Below are 16,122 nucleotides of genomic sequence, written 5' to 3' on the forward strand. Positions count from 1 at the left end.
GTCCCCCATCAAACACTCCCAGGACAGGGACAGCACGGGGTTAGATACAGAGTAAAGCTCTCTCTACACTGTCCCCATCAAACACTCCCAGGACAGGGACAGCACGGGGTTAGATACAGAGTAAAGCTCTCTCTACACTGTCCCCATCAAACACTCCCAGGACAGGGACAGCACGGGGTTAGATACAGAGTAAAGCTCTCTCTACATTGTCCCCCATCAAACATTCCCAGGACAGGGACAGCACGGGGTTAGATACAGAGTAAAGCTCTCTCTACACTGTCCCCATCAAACACTCCCAGGACAGGGACAGCACGGGGTTAGATACAGAGTATAGCTCCCTCTACACTGTCCCCATCAAACACTCCCAGGACAGGGACAGCACATGGTTAGAGAGAGAGTAAAGCTCTCTCTACACTGTCCCCCATCAAACACTCCCAGGACAGGGACAGCACGGGGTTAGATACAGAGTAAAGATCTCTCTACACTGTCCCCCATCAAACACTCCCAGGATTGGGACAGCACGGGGTTAGATATAGAGTAAAACTCTCTCTACACTTTCCCCCCATCAAACACTCCCAGGACTGGGACAGCAAGGGGTCAGATACAGAGTAAAGCTCTCTCTACACTGTCCCCCATCAAACACTCCCAGGACAGGAACAGCACGGGGTTAGATACAGAGTAAAGCTCTCTCTACACTGTCCCCATCAAACACACCCAGGACAGGGACAGCACGGGGTTAGATACAGAGTAAAGCTTCCTCTACCCTGCCCCCATCAAACACTCCCAGGACAGGGACAGCATGGGGTTAGATACAGAGTAAAGCTTCCTCTACACTGTCCCACATCAAACACTCCCAGGACAGGGACAGCACGGTGTTAGATTCAGAGTAAAGCTCACTCTACTCTGTCCCCCATCAAACACTCCCAGGACAGGGACAGCACGGGGTTAGATACAGAGTAAAGCTCTCTCTACACTGTCCCCATCAAACACACCCAGGACAGGGACAGCACGGGGTTAGATACAGAGTAAAGCTTCCTCTACCCTGCCCCCATCAAACACTCCCAGGACAGGGACAGCATGGGGTTAGATACAGAGTAAAGCTTCCTCTACACTGTCCCACATCAAACACTCCCAGGACAGGGACAGCACGGTGTTAGATTCAGAGTAAAGCTCACTCTACTCTGTCCCCCATCAAACACTCCCAGGACAGGGACAGCACGGGGTTAGATACAGAGTAAAGCTCCCTCTACACTGTCCCCCATCAAACACTCCCAATACAGGGTTAGATACAGAGTAAAGCTCCCTCCACACTGTCCCCCATCAAACACTCCCAGGACAGGGACAGCACGGGGTTAGATACAGAGTAAAGGTCTCTCTACACTGTCCCCCATCAAACACTTCCAGGACAGGGACAGCACGGGGTTAGATACAAAATAAAGCTCTCTCTACACTGTCCCCCCATCAAACACTCCCAGGGACACGGACAGCACGGGGTTAGACACAGAGTAAAGGTCTCTCTACACTGTCCCCCATCAAACACGCCCAGGGACAGGGACAGCACAGGGTTAGATACAGAGTATAGCTCTCTCTACACTGTCCCCCATCAAACACTCCCAGGACAGGGACAGCACGGGGTTAGATACAGAGTAAAGCTCTCTCTACACTGTCCCCCATCAAACACTCCCAGGACAGGGACAGCACGGGGTTAGATACAGAGTAAAGCTCTCTCTACACTGTCCCCCCAAATACACCCAGGACAGGGACAACACGGGGATAGATACAGAGTAAAGATCTCTCTACACTGTCCCCAATCAAACACTCCCAGGACAGGGACAGCACGGGGTTAGATACAGAATAAAGCTCTCTCTACACTGTCCCCCCATCAAACGCCCCCAGGACAAGGACAGCACGGCGTTAGATACAGAGTAAAGCTCTCTCTACACTGTCCCTCCATCAAACACCCACAGGACAGGAACAGCACGGGGTTAGATACAGAGTAAAGCTCCCTGTACACTGTCCCCCCCCATCAAACACTCCCAGGACAGGGACAGCACGGGGTTAGATACAAAATAAAGCTCTCTCTACACTGTCCCCCATCAAACACTCCCAGGGACAGGGACTGCACGGGGTTAGATACAGAGTATAGCTCTCTCTACACTGTCCCCCATCAAACACTCCCAGGACAGGGACAGCACGGGGTTAGATACAGAGTAAAACTCTCTCTACACTGTCCCCCATCAAACACTCCCAGGACAGGGACAGCACGGGGTTAGATACAGAGTAAAGCTCTCTCTACACTGTCCCCATCAAACACTCCCAGGACAGGGACAGCACGGGGTTAGATACAGAGTAAAGCTCTCTCTACACTGTCCCCCCAAATACACCCAGGACAGGGACAGCACGGGGATAGATACAGAGTAATGCCCTCTCTACACTGTCCCCCATCAAACACTCCCAGGACAGGGACAGCACGGGGTGAGATACAGAGTAAAGATCTCTCTACACTGTCCCCCCAAACACTCCCAGGACAGGGACAGCACGGGGTTAGATACAGAATAAAGCTCTCTCTACACTGTCCCCCCATCAAACGCCCCCAGGACAAGGACAGCACGGCGTTAGATACAGAGTAAAGCTCTCTCTACACTGTCCCTCCATCAAACACCCACAGGACAGGAACAGCACGGGGTTAGATACAGAGTAAAGCTCCCTGTACACTGTCCCCCCCCATCAAACACTCCCAGGACAGGGACAGCACGGGGTTAGATACAAAATAAAGCTCTCTCTACACTGTCCCCCATCAAACACTCCCAGGGACAGGGACTGCACGGGGTTAGATACAGAGTATAGCTCTCTCTACACTGTCCCCCATCAAACACTCCCAGGACAGGGACAGCACGGGGTTAGATACAGAGTAAAACTCTCTCTACACTGTCCCCCATCAAACACTCCCAGGACAGGGACAGCACGGGGTTAGATACAGAGTAAAGCTCTCTCTACACTGTCCCCCCAAATACACCCAGGACAGGGACAGCACGGGGACAGATACAGAGTAAAGCCCTCTCTACACTGTCCCCCATCAAACACTCCCAGGACAGGGACAGCACGGGGTGAGATACAGAGTAAAGATCTCTCTACACTGTCCCCCCAAACACTCCCAGGACAGGGACAGCACGGGGTTAGATACAGAATAAAGCTCTCTCTACACTGTCCCCCCATCAAACGCCCCCAGGACAAGGACAGCACGGCGTTAGATACAGAGTAAAGCTCTCTCTACACTGTCCCTCCATCAAACACCCCCAGGACAGGAACAGCACGGGGTTAGATACAGAGTAAAGCTCCCTGTACACTGTCCCCACCCATCAAACACTCCCAGGACTGGGATAGCACGGGGTTAAATACAGAGCAAAGCTCTCTCTACACTATCCCCCATCAAACACTCCCAGGATAGGGATAGCACAGGGTCAGATACAGAGTAAAGCTCTCTCTCCACTGTCCCCCCCATCAAACACTCCCAGAACAGGGACTGCACAGGGTTAGTTACAGAGTAAAGCTCTCTCTACACTATCCCCCATCACACACTCCCAGGACAGGGACAGCACAGGGTTAGATACAGAGTAAAGCTCTCTCTACACTATCCCCCATCAAACACTCCCAGGACAGGGACAGCACGGGGTTAGATACAGAGTAAACCTCTCTCTACACTGTCCCCCATCAAACACTCCCAGCACAGGGACAGCACGGCGTTAGATACAGAGTAAAGCTCTCTCTACACTGTCCCCCATCAAACACTCCCAGGACTGGGACAGCACGGGGTTAGATACAGAGTAAAGCTCTCTCTGCACTATCCCCCATCAAACACTCCCAGGACAGGGACAGCACGGGGTTAGATACAGAGTAAAGCTCTCTCTACACTGTCCCCATCAAACACTCCCAGGACAGGGACAGCACGGGGTTAGATACAGAGTAAACCTCTCTCTACACTGTCCCCCATCAAACACTCCCAGGACTGGGACAGCATGGGGTTAGATACAGAGTAAAGCTCTCTCTACACTGTCCCCCCATCACACTCCCAGGACAGGGACAGCACGGTGTTAGATACAGAGTAAAGCTCTCTCTACACGGTCCCCATCAAACACTCCCCGGACAGGTACAGCACGGGGTTAGATACAGAGTAAAGCTCTCTCTACACTGTCCCCATCAAACACTCCCAGGACAGGGACAGCACGGGGTTAGATACAAAGTAAAGCTCCCTCCACCCTGCCACCATCAAACACTCCCAGGACAGGAACAGCACGGGGTTAGATACAGAGTAAAGCTCCCTCTACCCTGCCTGCATCAAACACTCCCAGGACAGGTATAGCATGGGGTTAGATACAGAGTAAAGCTTCCTCTACACTGTCCCCCATCAAACACTCCCAGGACAGGGACTGCACGGGGTTAGATACAGAGTAAAGCTCACTCTACTCTGTCCCCCATCAAACACTCCCAGGACAGGGACAGCATGGGGTTAGATACAGAGTAAAGCTCTCTCTACACTGTCCCCATCAAACACTCCCAGGACAGGGACAGCATGGGGTTAGATACAGAGTAAAGCTGTCTCTTCACTGTCCCCCATCAAACACTCCCAGGACTGGGACAGCATGGGGTTAGATCCAGAGTAAAGCTCTCTCTACCCTGTCCCCCCATCACACTCCCAGGACAGGGACAGCACGGTGTTAGATACAGAGTAAAGCTCTCTCTACACTGTCCCCATCAAACACCCACAGGACAGGGACAGCACGGGGTTAGATACAAAGTAAAGCTCCCTCCACCCTGCCACCATCAAACACTCCCAGGACAGGAACAGCACGGGGTTAGATACAGAGTTAAGCTTCCTCTACACTGTCCCCCATCAAACACTCCCAGGACAGGGACAGCACGGGGTTAGATACAAAGTAAAGCTCCCTCTACCCTGCCTGCATCAAACACTCCCAGGACAGGGATAGCACGGGGTTAGATACAGAGTTAAGCTTCCTCTACACTGTCCCCCATCAAACACTCCCAGGACAGGGACAGCACGGGGTTAGATACAGAGTAAGGCTCACTCTACTCTGTCCCCCATCAAACACTCCCAGGACAGGGACAGCACGGGGTTAGATACAGAGTAAAGCTCTCTCTACACTGTCCCCATCAAACACTCCCAGGACAGGGACAGCACGGGGTTAGATACAGAGTAAAGCTCTCTCTACACTGTCCCCATCAAACACTCCCAGGACAGGGACAGCACGGGGTTAGATACAGAGTAAAGCTCTCTCTACATTGTCCCCCATCAAACATTCCCAGGACAGGGACAGCACGGGGTTAGATACAGAGTAAAGCTCTCTCTACACTGTCCCCCATCAAACACTCCCAGGACAGGGACAGCACGGGGTTAGATACAGAGTATAGCTCCCTCTACACTGTCCCCATCAAACACTCCCAGGACAGGGACAGCACATGGTTAGAGACAGAGTAAAGCTCTCTCTACACTGTCCCCCATCAAACACTCCCAGGACTGGGACAGCACGGGGTTAGATATAGAGTAAAACTCTCTCTACACTTTCCCCCCATCAAACACTCCGAGGACTGGGACAGCACGGGGTTAGATACAGAGTAAAGCTCTCTCTACACTGTCCCCCCATCAAACACTCCCAGGACTGGGACAGCAAGGGGTCAGATACAGAGTAAAGCTCTCTCTACACTGTCCCCCATCAAACACTCCCAGGACAGGAACAGCACGGGGTTAGATACAGAGTAAAGCTCTCTCTACACTGTCCCCATCAAACACACCCAGGACAGGGACAGCACGGGGTTAGATACAGAGTAAAGCTTCCTCTACCCTGCCCCCATCAAACACTCCCAGGACAGGGACAGCATGGGGTTAGATACAGAGTAAAGCTTCCTCTACACTGTCCCACATCAAACACTCCCAGGACAGGGACAGCACGGTGTTAGATACAGAGTAAAGCTCACTCTACTCTGTCCCCCATCAAACACTCCCAGGACAGGGACAGCACGGGGTTAGATACAGAGTAAAGCTCCCTCTACACTGTCCCCCATCAAACACTCCCAATACAGGGTTAGATACAGAGTAAAGCTCCCTCCACACTGTCCCCCATCAAACACTCCCAGGACAGGGACAGCACGGGGTTAGATACAGAGTAAAGGTCTCTCTACACTGTCCCCATCAAACACTCCCAGGACAGGGACAGCACATGGTTAGAGAGAGAGTAAAGCTCTCTCTACACTGTCCCCCATCAAACACTCCCAGGACAGGGACAGCACGGGGTTAGATACAGAGTAAAGATCTCTCTACACTGTCCCCCATCAAACACTCCCAGGATTGGGACAGCACGGGGTTAGATATAGAGTAAAACTCTCTCTACACTTTCCCCCCATCAAACACTCCCAGGACTGGGACAGCAAGGGGTCAGATACAGAGTAAAGCTCTCTCTACACTGTCCCCCATCAAACACTCCCAGGACAGGAACAGCACGGGGTTAGATACAGAGTAAAGCTCTCTCTACACTGTCCCCATCAAACACACCCAGGACAGGGACAGCACGGGGTTAGATACAGAGTAAAGCTTCCTCTACCCTGCCCCCATCAAACACTCCCAGGACAGGGACAGCATGGGGTTAGATACAGAGTAAAGCTTCCTCTACACTGTCCCACATCAAACACTCCCAGGACAGGGACAGCACGGTGTTAGATTCAGAGTAAAGCTCACTCTACTCTGTCCCCCATCAAACACTCCCAGGACAGGGACAGCACGGGGTTAGATACAGAGTAAAGCTCCCTCTACACTGTCCCCCATCAAACACTCCCAATACAGGGTTAGATACAGAGTAAAGCTCCCTCCACACTGTCCCCCATCAAACACTCCCAGGACAGGGACAGCACGGGGTTAGATACAGAGTAAAGGTCTCTCTACACTGTCCCCCATCAAACACTTCCAGGACAGGGACAGCACGGGGTTAGATACAAAATAAAGCTCTCTCTACACTGTCCCCCCATCAAACACTCCCAGGGACACGGACAGCACGGGGTTAGACACAGAGTAAAGGTCTCTCTACACTGTCCCCCATCAAACACGCCCAGGGACAGGGACAGCACAGGGTTAGATACAGAGTATAGCTCTCTCTACACTGTCCCCCATCAAACACTCCCAGGACAGGGACAGCACGGGGTTAGATACAGAGTAAAGCTCTCTCTACACTGTCCCCCATCAAACACTCCCAGGACAGGGACAGCACGGGGTTAGATACAGAGTAAAGCTCTCTCTACACTGTCCCCCCAAATACACCCAGGACAGGGACAACACGGGGATAGATACAGAGTAAAGATCTCTCTACACTGTCCCCAATCAAACACTCCCAGGACAGGGACAGCACGGGGTTAGATACAGAATAAAGCTCTCTCTACACTGTCCCCCCATCAAACGCCCCCAGGACAAGGACAGCACGGCGTTAGATACAGAGTAAAGCTCTCTCTACACTGTCCCTCCATCAAACACCCACAGGACAGGAACAGCACGGGGTTAGATACAGAGTAAAGCTCCCTGTACACTGTCCCCCCCCATCAAACACTCCCAGGACAGGGACAGCACGGGGTTAGATACAAAATAAAGCTCTCTCTACACTGTCCCCCATCAAACACTCCCAGGGACAGGGACTGCACGGGGTTAGATACAGAGTATAGCTCTCTCTACACTGTCCCCCATCAAACACTCCCAGGACAGGGACAGCACGGGGTTAGATACAGAGTAAAACTCTCTCTACACTGTCCCCCATCAAACACTCCCAGGACAGGGACAGCACGGGGTTAGATACAGAGTAAAGCTCTCTCTACACTGTCCCCATCAAACACTCCCAGGACAGGGACAGCACGGGGTTAGATACAGAGTAAAGCTCTCTCTACACTGTCCCCCCAAATACACCCAGGACAGGGACAGCACGGGGATAGATACAGAGTAATGCCCTCTCTACACTGTCCCCCATCAAACACTCCCAGGACAGGGACAGCACGGGGTGAGATACAGAGTAAAGATCTCTCTACACTGTCCCCCCAAACACTCCCAGGACAGGGACAGCACGGGGTTAGATACAGAATAAAGCTCTCTCTACACTGTCCCCCCATCAAACGCCCCCAGGACAAGGACAGCACGGCGTTAGATACAGAGTAAAGCTCTCTCTACACTGTCCCTCCATCAAACACCCACAGGACAGGAACAGCACGGGGTTAGATACAGAGTAAAGCTCCCTGTACACTGTCCCCCCCCATCAAACACTCCCAGGACAGGGACAGCACGGGGTTAGATACAAAATAAAGCTCTCTCTACACTGTCCCCCATCAAACACTCCCAGGGACAGGGACTGCACGGGGTTAGATACAGAGTATAGCTCTCTCTACACTGTCCCCCATCAAACACTCCCAGGACAGGGACAGCACGGGGTTAGATACAGAGTAAAACTCTCTCTACACTGTCCCCCATCAAACACTCCCAGGACAGGGACAGCACGGGGTTAGATACAGAGTAAAGCTCTCTCTACACTGTCCCCCCAAACACTCCCAGGACAGGGACAGCACGGGGACAGATACAGAGTAAAGCCCTCTCTACACTGTCCCCCATCAAACACTCCCAGGACAGGGACAGCACGGGGTGAGATACAGAGTAAAGATCTCTCTACACTGTCCCCCCAAACACTCCCAGGACAGGGACAGCACGGGGTTAGATACAGAATAAAGCTCTCTCTACACTGTCCCCCCATCAAACGCCCCCAGGACAAGGACAGCACGGCGTTAGATACAGAGTAAAGCTCTCTCTACACTGTCCCTCCATCAAACACCCCCAGGACAGGAACAGCACGGGGTTAGATACAGAGTAAAGCTCCCTGTACACTGTCCCCACCCATCAAACACTCCCAGGACTGGGATAGCACGGGGTTAAATACAGAGCAAAGCTCTCTCTACACTATCCCCCATCAAACACTCCCAGGATAGGGATAGCACAGGGTCAGATACAGAGTAAAGCTCTCTCTCCACTGTCCCCCCCATCAAACACTCCCAGAACAGGGACTGCACAGGGTTAGTTACAGAGTAAAGCTCTCTCTACACTATCCCCCATCACACACTCCCAGGACAGGGACAGCACAGGGTTAGATACAGAGTAAAGCTCTCTCTACACTATCCCCCATCAAACACTCCCAGGACAGGGACAGCACGGGGTTAGATACAGAGTAAACCTCTCTCTACACTGTCCCCCATCAAACACTCCCAGCACAGGGACAGCACGGCATTAGATACAGAGTAAAGCTCTCTCTACACTGTCCCCCATCAAACACTCCCAGGACTGGGACAGCACGGGGTTAGATACAGAGTAAAGCTCTCTCTGCACTGTCCCCCATCAAACACTCCCAGGACAGGGACAGCACGGGGTTAGATACAGAGTAAAGCTCTCTCTACACTGTCCCCATCAAACACTCCCAGGACAGGGACAGCACGGGGTTAGATACAGAGTAAACCTCTCTCTACACTGTCCCCCATCAAACACTCCCAGGACTGGGACAGCATGGGGTTAGATACAGAGTAAAGCTCTCTCTACACTGTCCCCCCATCACACTCCCAGGACAGGGACAGCACGGTGTTAGATACAGAGTAAAGCTCTCTCTACACGGTCCCCATCAAACACTCCCCGGACAGGTACAGCACGGGGTTAGATACAGAGTAAAGCTCTCTCTACACTGTCCCCATCAAACACTCCCAGGACAGGGACAGCACGGGGTTAGATACAAAGTAAAGCTCCCTCCACCCTGCCACCATCAAACACTCCCAGGACAGGAACAGCACGGGGTTAGATACAGAGTAAAGCTCCCTCTACACTGCCTGCATCAAACACTCCCAGGACAGGGATAGCATGGGGTTAGATACAGAGTAAAGCTTCCTCTACACTGTCCCCCATCAAACACTCCCAGGACAGGGACTGCACGGGGTTAGATACAGAGTAAAGCTCACTCTACTCTGTCCCCCATCAAACACTCCCAGGACAGGGACAGCATGGGGTTAGATACAGAGTAAAGCTCTCTCTACACTGTCCCCATCAAACACTCCCAGGACAGGGACAGCATGGGGTTAGATACAGAGTAAAGCTGTCTCTTCACTGTCCCCCATCAAACACTCCCAGGACTGGGACAGCATGGGGTTAGATCCAGAGTAAAGCTCTCTCTACCCTGTCCCCCCATCACACTCCCAGGACAGGGACAGCACGGTGTTAGATACAGAGTAAAGCTCTCTCTACACTGTCCCCCATCAAACACCCACAGGACAGGGACAGCACGGGGTTAGATACAAAGTAAAGCTCCCTCCACCCTGCCACCATCAAACACTCCCAGGACAGGAACAGCACGGGGTTAGATACAGAGTTAAGCTTCCTCTACACTGTCCCCCATCAAACACTCCCAGGACAGGGACAGCACGGGGTTAGATACAAAGTAAAGCTCCCTCTACCCTGCCTGCATCAAACACTCCCAGGACAGGGATAGCACGGGGTTAGATACAGAGTTAAGCTTCCTCTACACTGTCCCCCATCAAACACTCCCAGGACAGGGACAGCACGGGGTTAGATACAGAGTAAGGCTCACTCTACTCTGTCCCCCATCAAACACTCCCAGGACAGGGACAGCACGGGGTTAGATACAGAGTAAAGCTCTCTCTACACTGTCCCCATCAAACACTCCCAGGACAGGGACAGCACGGGGTTAGATACAGAGTAAAGCTCTCTCTACACTGTCCCCATCAAACACTCCCAGGACAGGGACAGCACGGGGTTAGATACAGAGTAAAGCTCTCTCTACATTGTCCCCCATCAAACATTCCCAGGACAGGGACAGCACGGGGTTAGATACAGAGTAAAGCTCTCTCTACACTGTCCCCATCAAACACTCCCAGGACAGGGACAGCACGGGGTTAGATACAGAGTATAGCTCCCTCTACACTGTCCCCATCAAACACTCCCAGGACAGGGACAGCACATGGTTAGAGACAGAGTAAAGCTCTCTCTACACTGTCCCCCATCAAACACTCCCAGGACTGGGACAGCACGGGGTTAGATATAGAGTAAAACTCTCTCTACACTTTCCCCCCATCAAACACTCCGAGGACTGGGACAGCACGGGGTTAGATACAGAGTAAAGCTCTCTCTACACTGTCCCCCCATCAAACACTCCCAGGACTGGGACAGCAAGGGGTCAGATACAGAGTAAAGCTCTCTCTACACTGTCCCCCATCAAACACTCCCAGGACAGGAACAGCACGGGGTTAGATACAGAGTAAAGCTCTCTCTACACTGTCCCCATCAAACACACCCAGGACAGGGACAGCACGGGGTTAGATACAGAGTAAAGCTTCCTCTACCCTGCCCCCATCAAACACTCCCAGGACAGGGACAGCATGGGGTTAGATACAGAGTAAAGCTTCCTCTACACTGTCCCACATCAAACACTCCCAGGACAGGGACAGCACGGTGTTAGATACAGAGTAAAGCTCACTCTACTCTGTCCCCCATCAAACACTCCCAGGACAGGGACAGCACGGGGTTAGATACAGAGTAAAGCTCCCTCTACACTGTCCCCCATCAAACACTCCCAATACAGGGTTAGATACAGAGTAAAGCTCCCTCCACACTGTCCCCCATCAAACACTCCCAGGACAGGGACAGCACGGGGTTAGATACAGAGTAAAGGTCTCTCTACACTGTCCCCCATCAAACACTCCCAGGACAGGGACAGCATGGGGTTAGATACAGAGTAAAGCTCTCTCTACACTGTTCCCCATCAAACAATCCCAGGACAGGGACAGCACGGGGTTAGATACAGAGTAAAGCTCTCTCTACACTGTCCCCCCATCAAACGCTCCCAGGACAGGGACAGCACGGGGTTAGATACAGAGTAAAGCTCTCTCTACACTGTCCCCCCATCAAACGCTCCCAGGACAGGGACAGCACGGGGTTAGATACAGAGTAAAGCTCTCTCTACACTGTCCCCCCATCAAACGCTCCCAGGACAGGGACAGTATCACCTATTCAAATTATTACAGACACCACAATTTGTGATTTCAATCCTCTCTCATGACTTAGGATGCAACACCTGCTAATCCTAAGGGCTGTGAAAATCCCATCGGATCACCTCTGAACAATCCAGCTGCGAGATGTTGGTACACGGGAATGCATTATGGGATATGCATGTTCAGAACTGGAAATGGGATGAATGTGCTGGAGGAGGATCTGAAATTATTGTCGAAATTACTGTCAAAATAACTAGGAACTACTGGAGTTCCTGCCTTCCATTTCACTGCTGTGCCTCACCACTTCAGTAACTCGCGCCCCCCTGCACTTGCTGGTTATTTTGTAGAAATTATCTTACCTCAATGTTGGGTGTTTCCACATGAAAACTCTTGTTTGACATCATTGCGACATCTGTGGGGTGAGAAAAAGAGCGATTTGAATGAAGAAAATGCAAAAGCATTGGTTTCAGTTACGTTTGGAGGACAGTAAAACCTGGCCTCCTTCTGAGTGGTAACCCCAGTGGGTGTTTGGGGAACTGCAAGGTCCTAAGCTTCCCTGGTGTCTTGTTGGGACCCCACCACCAGAGATATATTCCTCTCCCAACCCCTATCAGCGTTCCAGAAAGAGCCATTCCCTACGTGACTGCCTTGTCAGATCCACACCCCACTTCTGGCATCTTTCCCTGCCACCACAGGAAGTGCAAAATCTGCGTCCACACCATTCCCCTCACCTGGGTCCAAGGCCCGAAGGGATCCTTCCACATCAGTCAGAAATTTACCTGTCCCTCTACCAATGTCATCTACTGCATCCGCTGTATCCAGTGTGGTCTCCTCTACAGTGGGGAGACCGGACACCTTCTTGCGTATCGTTTCAGAGAACATCTCTGGGACACCTGCACCTAACAACCCCACCGCCCCGTGGCTGAACACTTCAACTCCCCCTCCCACGCTGTCAAGGACATGCAGGTCCTGGGCCTCCTCCATCACCAAACCCTGACCACCCGACACCTGGAGGAAGAATGCCTCATATTCTACCTTGGGACCCTGCAAACACACAGGATAAATGTGGATTTCAACAGCTTCCTCATTTCCCCTCCCCCCGGCAATGTCCTAGTCCCAAGCCTCCAATTCAGCACCGCCCTCCAGACCCGTCCATCACTCCCCCTCTGATCTATCACCTTCTCCCTCACATTCATCCACCCTATCGTTTTCTCAACGACTTTCTCCCCAACCCCACCCCCCCCTCCCATTTATCTCTCAGCCCCCAGCCCACAAGCCTCATTCCTGATGAAGGGCTTCTGCCCGAAACGTCGATTCTCCTGCTCCTCAGATGCTGACTGACCAACACTCTCGACTTCAATGGTGTCCCCAAGTTCCAATGAAAAGACCTCCTCCATCTGAACACTTCACTCAGATTATAAAAAGGATAACAAACTTGTTTTCTAAGTTGAGTTCAACAATGTCAGGTTCCTTCAATTTGCTCTACAGTCAATTTAGTCCTTTGGAAGTGTAGTCTAATGGGAGGTGGTATATTGCTAATGTCACTGTGCAGCTCATCTTCTGGCGACATGGGCTCAGATCCCAACAAAGACAGATGGTGAAATTTGCATGCAATAAAAAACTTGCCTAATGTCAATTGTCATAGCAACCCACCTGGCTGACTGAGGTCCTTTAAGGAAGGACATTCGCCTCATCTGGCCTACACACGAGACTCCAGGCCCATAATAATGTGGTTGACTCTTACCTGGCCCCCCCCGGACATTCAATGCTGGCTGAGCCAGCAACACCCATATTATCCCTATGCATTAATAAAACAAATGTCACAGTTGCAACGTAGCTGCCAATTTGTGCACAGCAAGCTCCCAGCAAACGTAACAGGACAATCTCTTTTTTGTCATGCTGATTTCAGGATAGCGATTGGGCCGGTCACCATGGATAAACATCCTGCTGGTACCTGAAATAGTACGATGGATTCTTTTACATCAGACAAGGTGGAACTTGAACCGGAAACTGAGGTGTGATTGATGCTCCTGGGAGGCTGGTAACCACGGGAAGATCCCATGTGTGGTGATGCTATCACTTTCAGAGATGATTTTGTCCTGGTTTTTATTTTGAAGTGAGGTTGTAAGCCAGAGGACCGGAGCTATCTCTGAGAAAGTAAACAATTTGATTTGATTTATTCTTGTTGTCACGTGTACCTCAGCTTGGTGTTATTTTTTTAAACTGGAACAACGGAGGCAGCTCTCACACACCAGGCTTTCTCGTTTCCAAGTTTCCTTTTAAGCAGAAGCCCTTGGGGTCTGAAAAGAATTGGAAGCTTCAGCGAGTGTCTCCTGGCTGCTCGTCTCTCTGAATCTTCTCTCGATGTTTTTATCCCTCCGTGACTGGAGAACTGCATGTGAGAATCTGTATTTGAATTTGCCATTTTGCCAAGGGGTGTGTTTATGAGATGTTACCATATGGGAACAGTTTCTTACAGATAGGTATTATATCTACTGTTCAGTTAAGTTTTCCAATTGTTATTCTAAATTCCTCTTTCTGCTGTTTGTATCTTCAGTAGTGTTGAAATAACTTGTGTTTTGCTGAAAGTCTCGTAGTTTTGACCAGTGGCATCATATCTGGAACACGGCACTTCACGTTTACCTTTAAAGTAAGAAAATATTAGGGTCTAGGCTAAAATATTTTGAGGGAGTCCAGTCTGGCCCATAACACTTGTATGAAAACTTAATGCACATCGATTGAGGTACCCACAGGTTACCTTCAGTTTCGAGTGAGCCAGCGAAAGGATCGCACATAAACTCGCTGAGAGATTTCACTGTCGTCTGCCCGACCACTGGTTTGTACCCGAACGGTCGATAATCCAGCACCTTCAGCACAATGGGAGGGCTGTAGATGGAATCTACAGGGAGAAACTGAGGCAAAGTGACAATCATAAATCACAGTATTATCACTGCGGAACAACCACAAAGCTGGCACGTTTGATCATTCATCCCCGTAGAAGTGAGGCTGAGGCTTAAACCCTATCTGGGTACCCTGCCCGCAATTCACACAGTGATCACCCGTACCCAGGATGAGAGAGTTTTATAACCTTGTGCGATCTCTCCAACTCGTTCTGCAATTTCCCTCCCTCCTGTACAAGGTGATTTTGCAATTACTCCCACGAGAACCCATTGGCATTGAGAGTTCGACCATCTGCTATCGAGGGGAGACTGTTATGTAAGGGATTATGTCACTGGATTAGTAATCCAGAGGGTCAAGATAAGGCTTTGAGTTCAACAAACCCCAACACACCAGGTGGTGGAATTTCACGTTTCATTCATTAAAATCTAGCCAGTCTCAGTGATGGTGACCACAACACTATCGTCAATTGTTATATAAACTCATCGCATTCATTAATGTTATTCAGGGTAGGAAGTCTGCTGTCCTTAGCCAGTCTGCCTGCAATTGGTCCCAGACCCATAGCAATGGAGCTGACTCTTAACTGTTTCTGAAATGGTTGAGTGAGCTACTCAGGTCAAGGGCAATTAGGAATGGGTGATGGCAAGTATGGGCCTCAACAGTCGCACCCACATCACATGGAAGAATTAAAAAAAATCAAAAATCGCAGCGCCAACAGCAACTTAAGAAGCAAACGTTGAAGCAGCTAATGACCAAAAGATATGGCGGTAGAAGTAAGCCATTCAGTCCATGAAGTCTGATCTTCCACACTCCAATCAATATTCAGCCTTTAGGTGTCTCCACTTCCACCAGTTAGACCTTTGGTCAACAAGGTGTCACGGTCACCCTGGGTGTTCAACTGGGCCACAGTTCCCAAGGAACGTTCGAGATTTGAACCTCCAGTTAGAATTTGCTCATCCAAGTGTCAATGAAATGTGACAATTAGCCTCAGCACCAGTGGGTGCTGAACCCTGGGTTAGAGAGAGAAAGGTGAGGGGAAATGAGGCAGGGTCCTTATACCTGATCAGTGCCCACTGACCCCAGGGCAAATCAGCCAGGGTCCCTATACCTGATCACTGCCCACTGATCCCAGGGCAAATCAGCCAG

The 16,122-nt window shown here is 51.0% G+C and overlaps 1 protein-coding gene across 1 annotated transcript in view; it reads right to left on the reverse strand.

Moving 5' to 3' along the window:
• LOC122542980 (myoferlin-like) overlaps positions 1-16,122 on the reverse strand; it is a 169,293-nt gene that overhangs the window by 42,068 nt on the left and 111,103 nt on the right. The window contains exons 36-37 of the mRNA XM_087984303.1: positions 14,837-14,990; positions 12,438-12,490 (exon numbers count right to left, since the gene is read on the reverse strand). Of these exons, the coding sequence (XP_087840429.1) occupies positions 12,438-12,490; positions 14,837-14,990 (207 nt within the window). The remainder of the gene's footprint in view (positions 1-12,437; positions 12,491-14,836; positions 14,991-16,122) is intronic.

Source organism: Chiloscyllium plagiosum, unplaced genomic scaffold (assembly GCF_037043375.1).
Source record: "Chiloscyllium plagiosum isolate Xiang-an unplaced genomic scaffold, Cpla_swu_hap1 HiC_scaffold_48, whole genome shotgun sequence".
Classification (NCBI taxonomy): Eukaryota; Metazoa; Chordata; class Chondrichthyes; order Orectolobiformes; family Hemiscylliidae; genus Chiloscyllium; species Chiloscyllium plagiosum.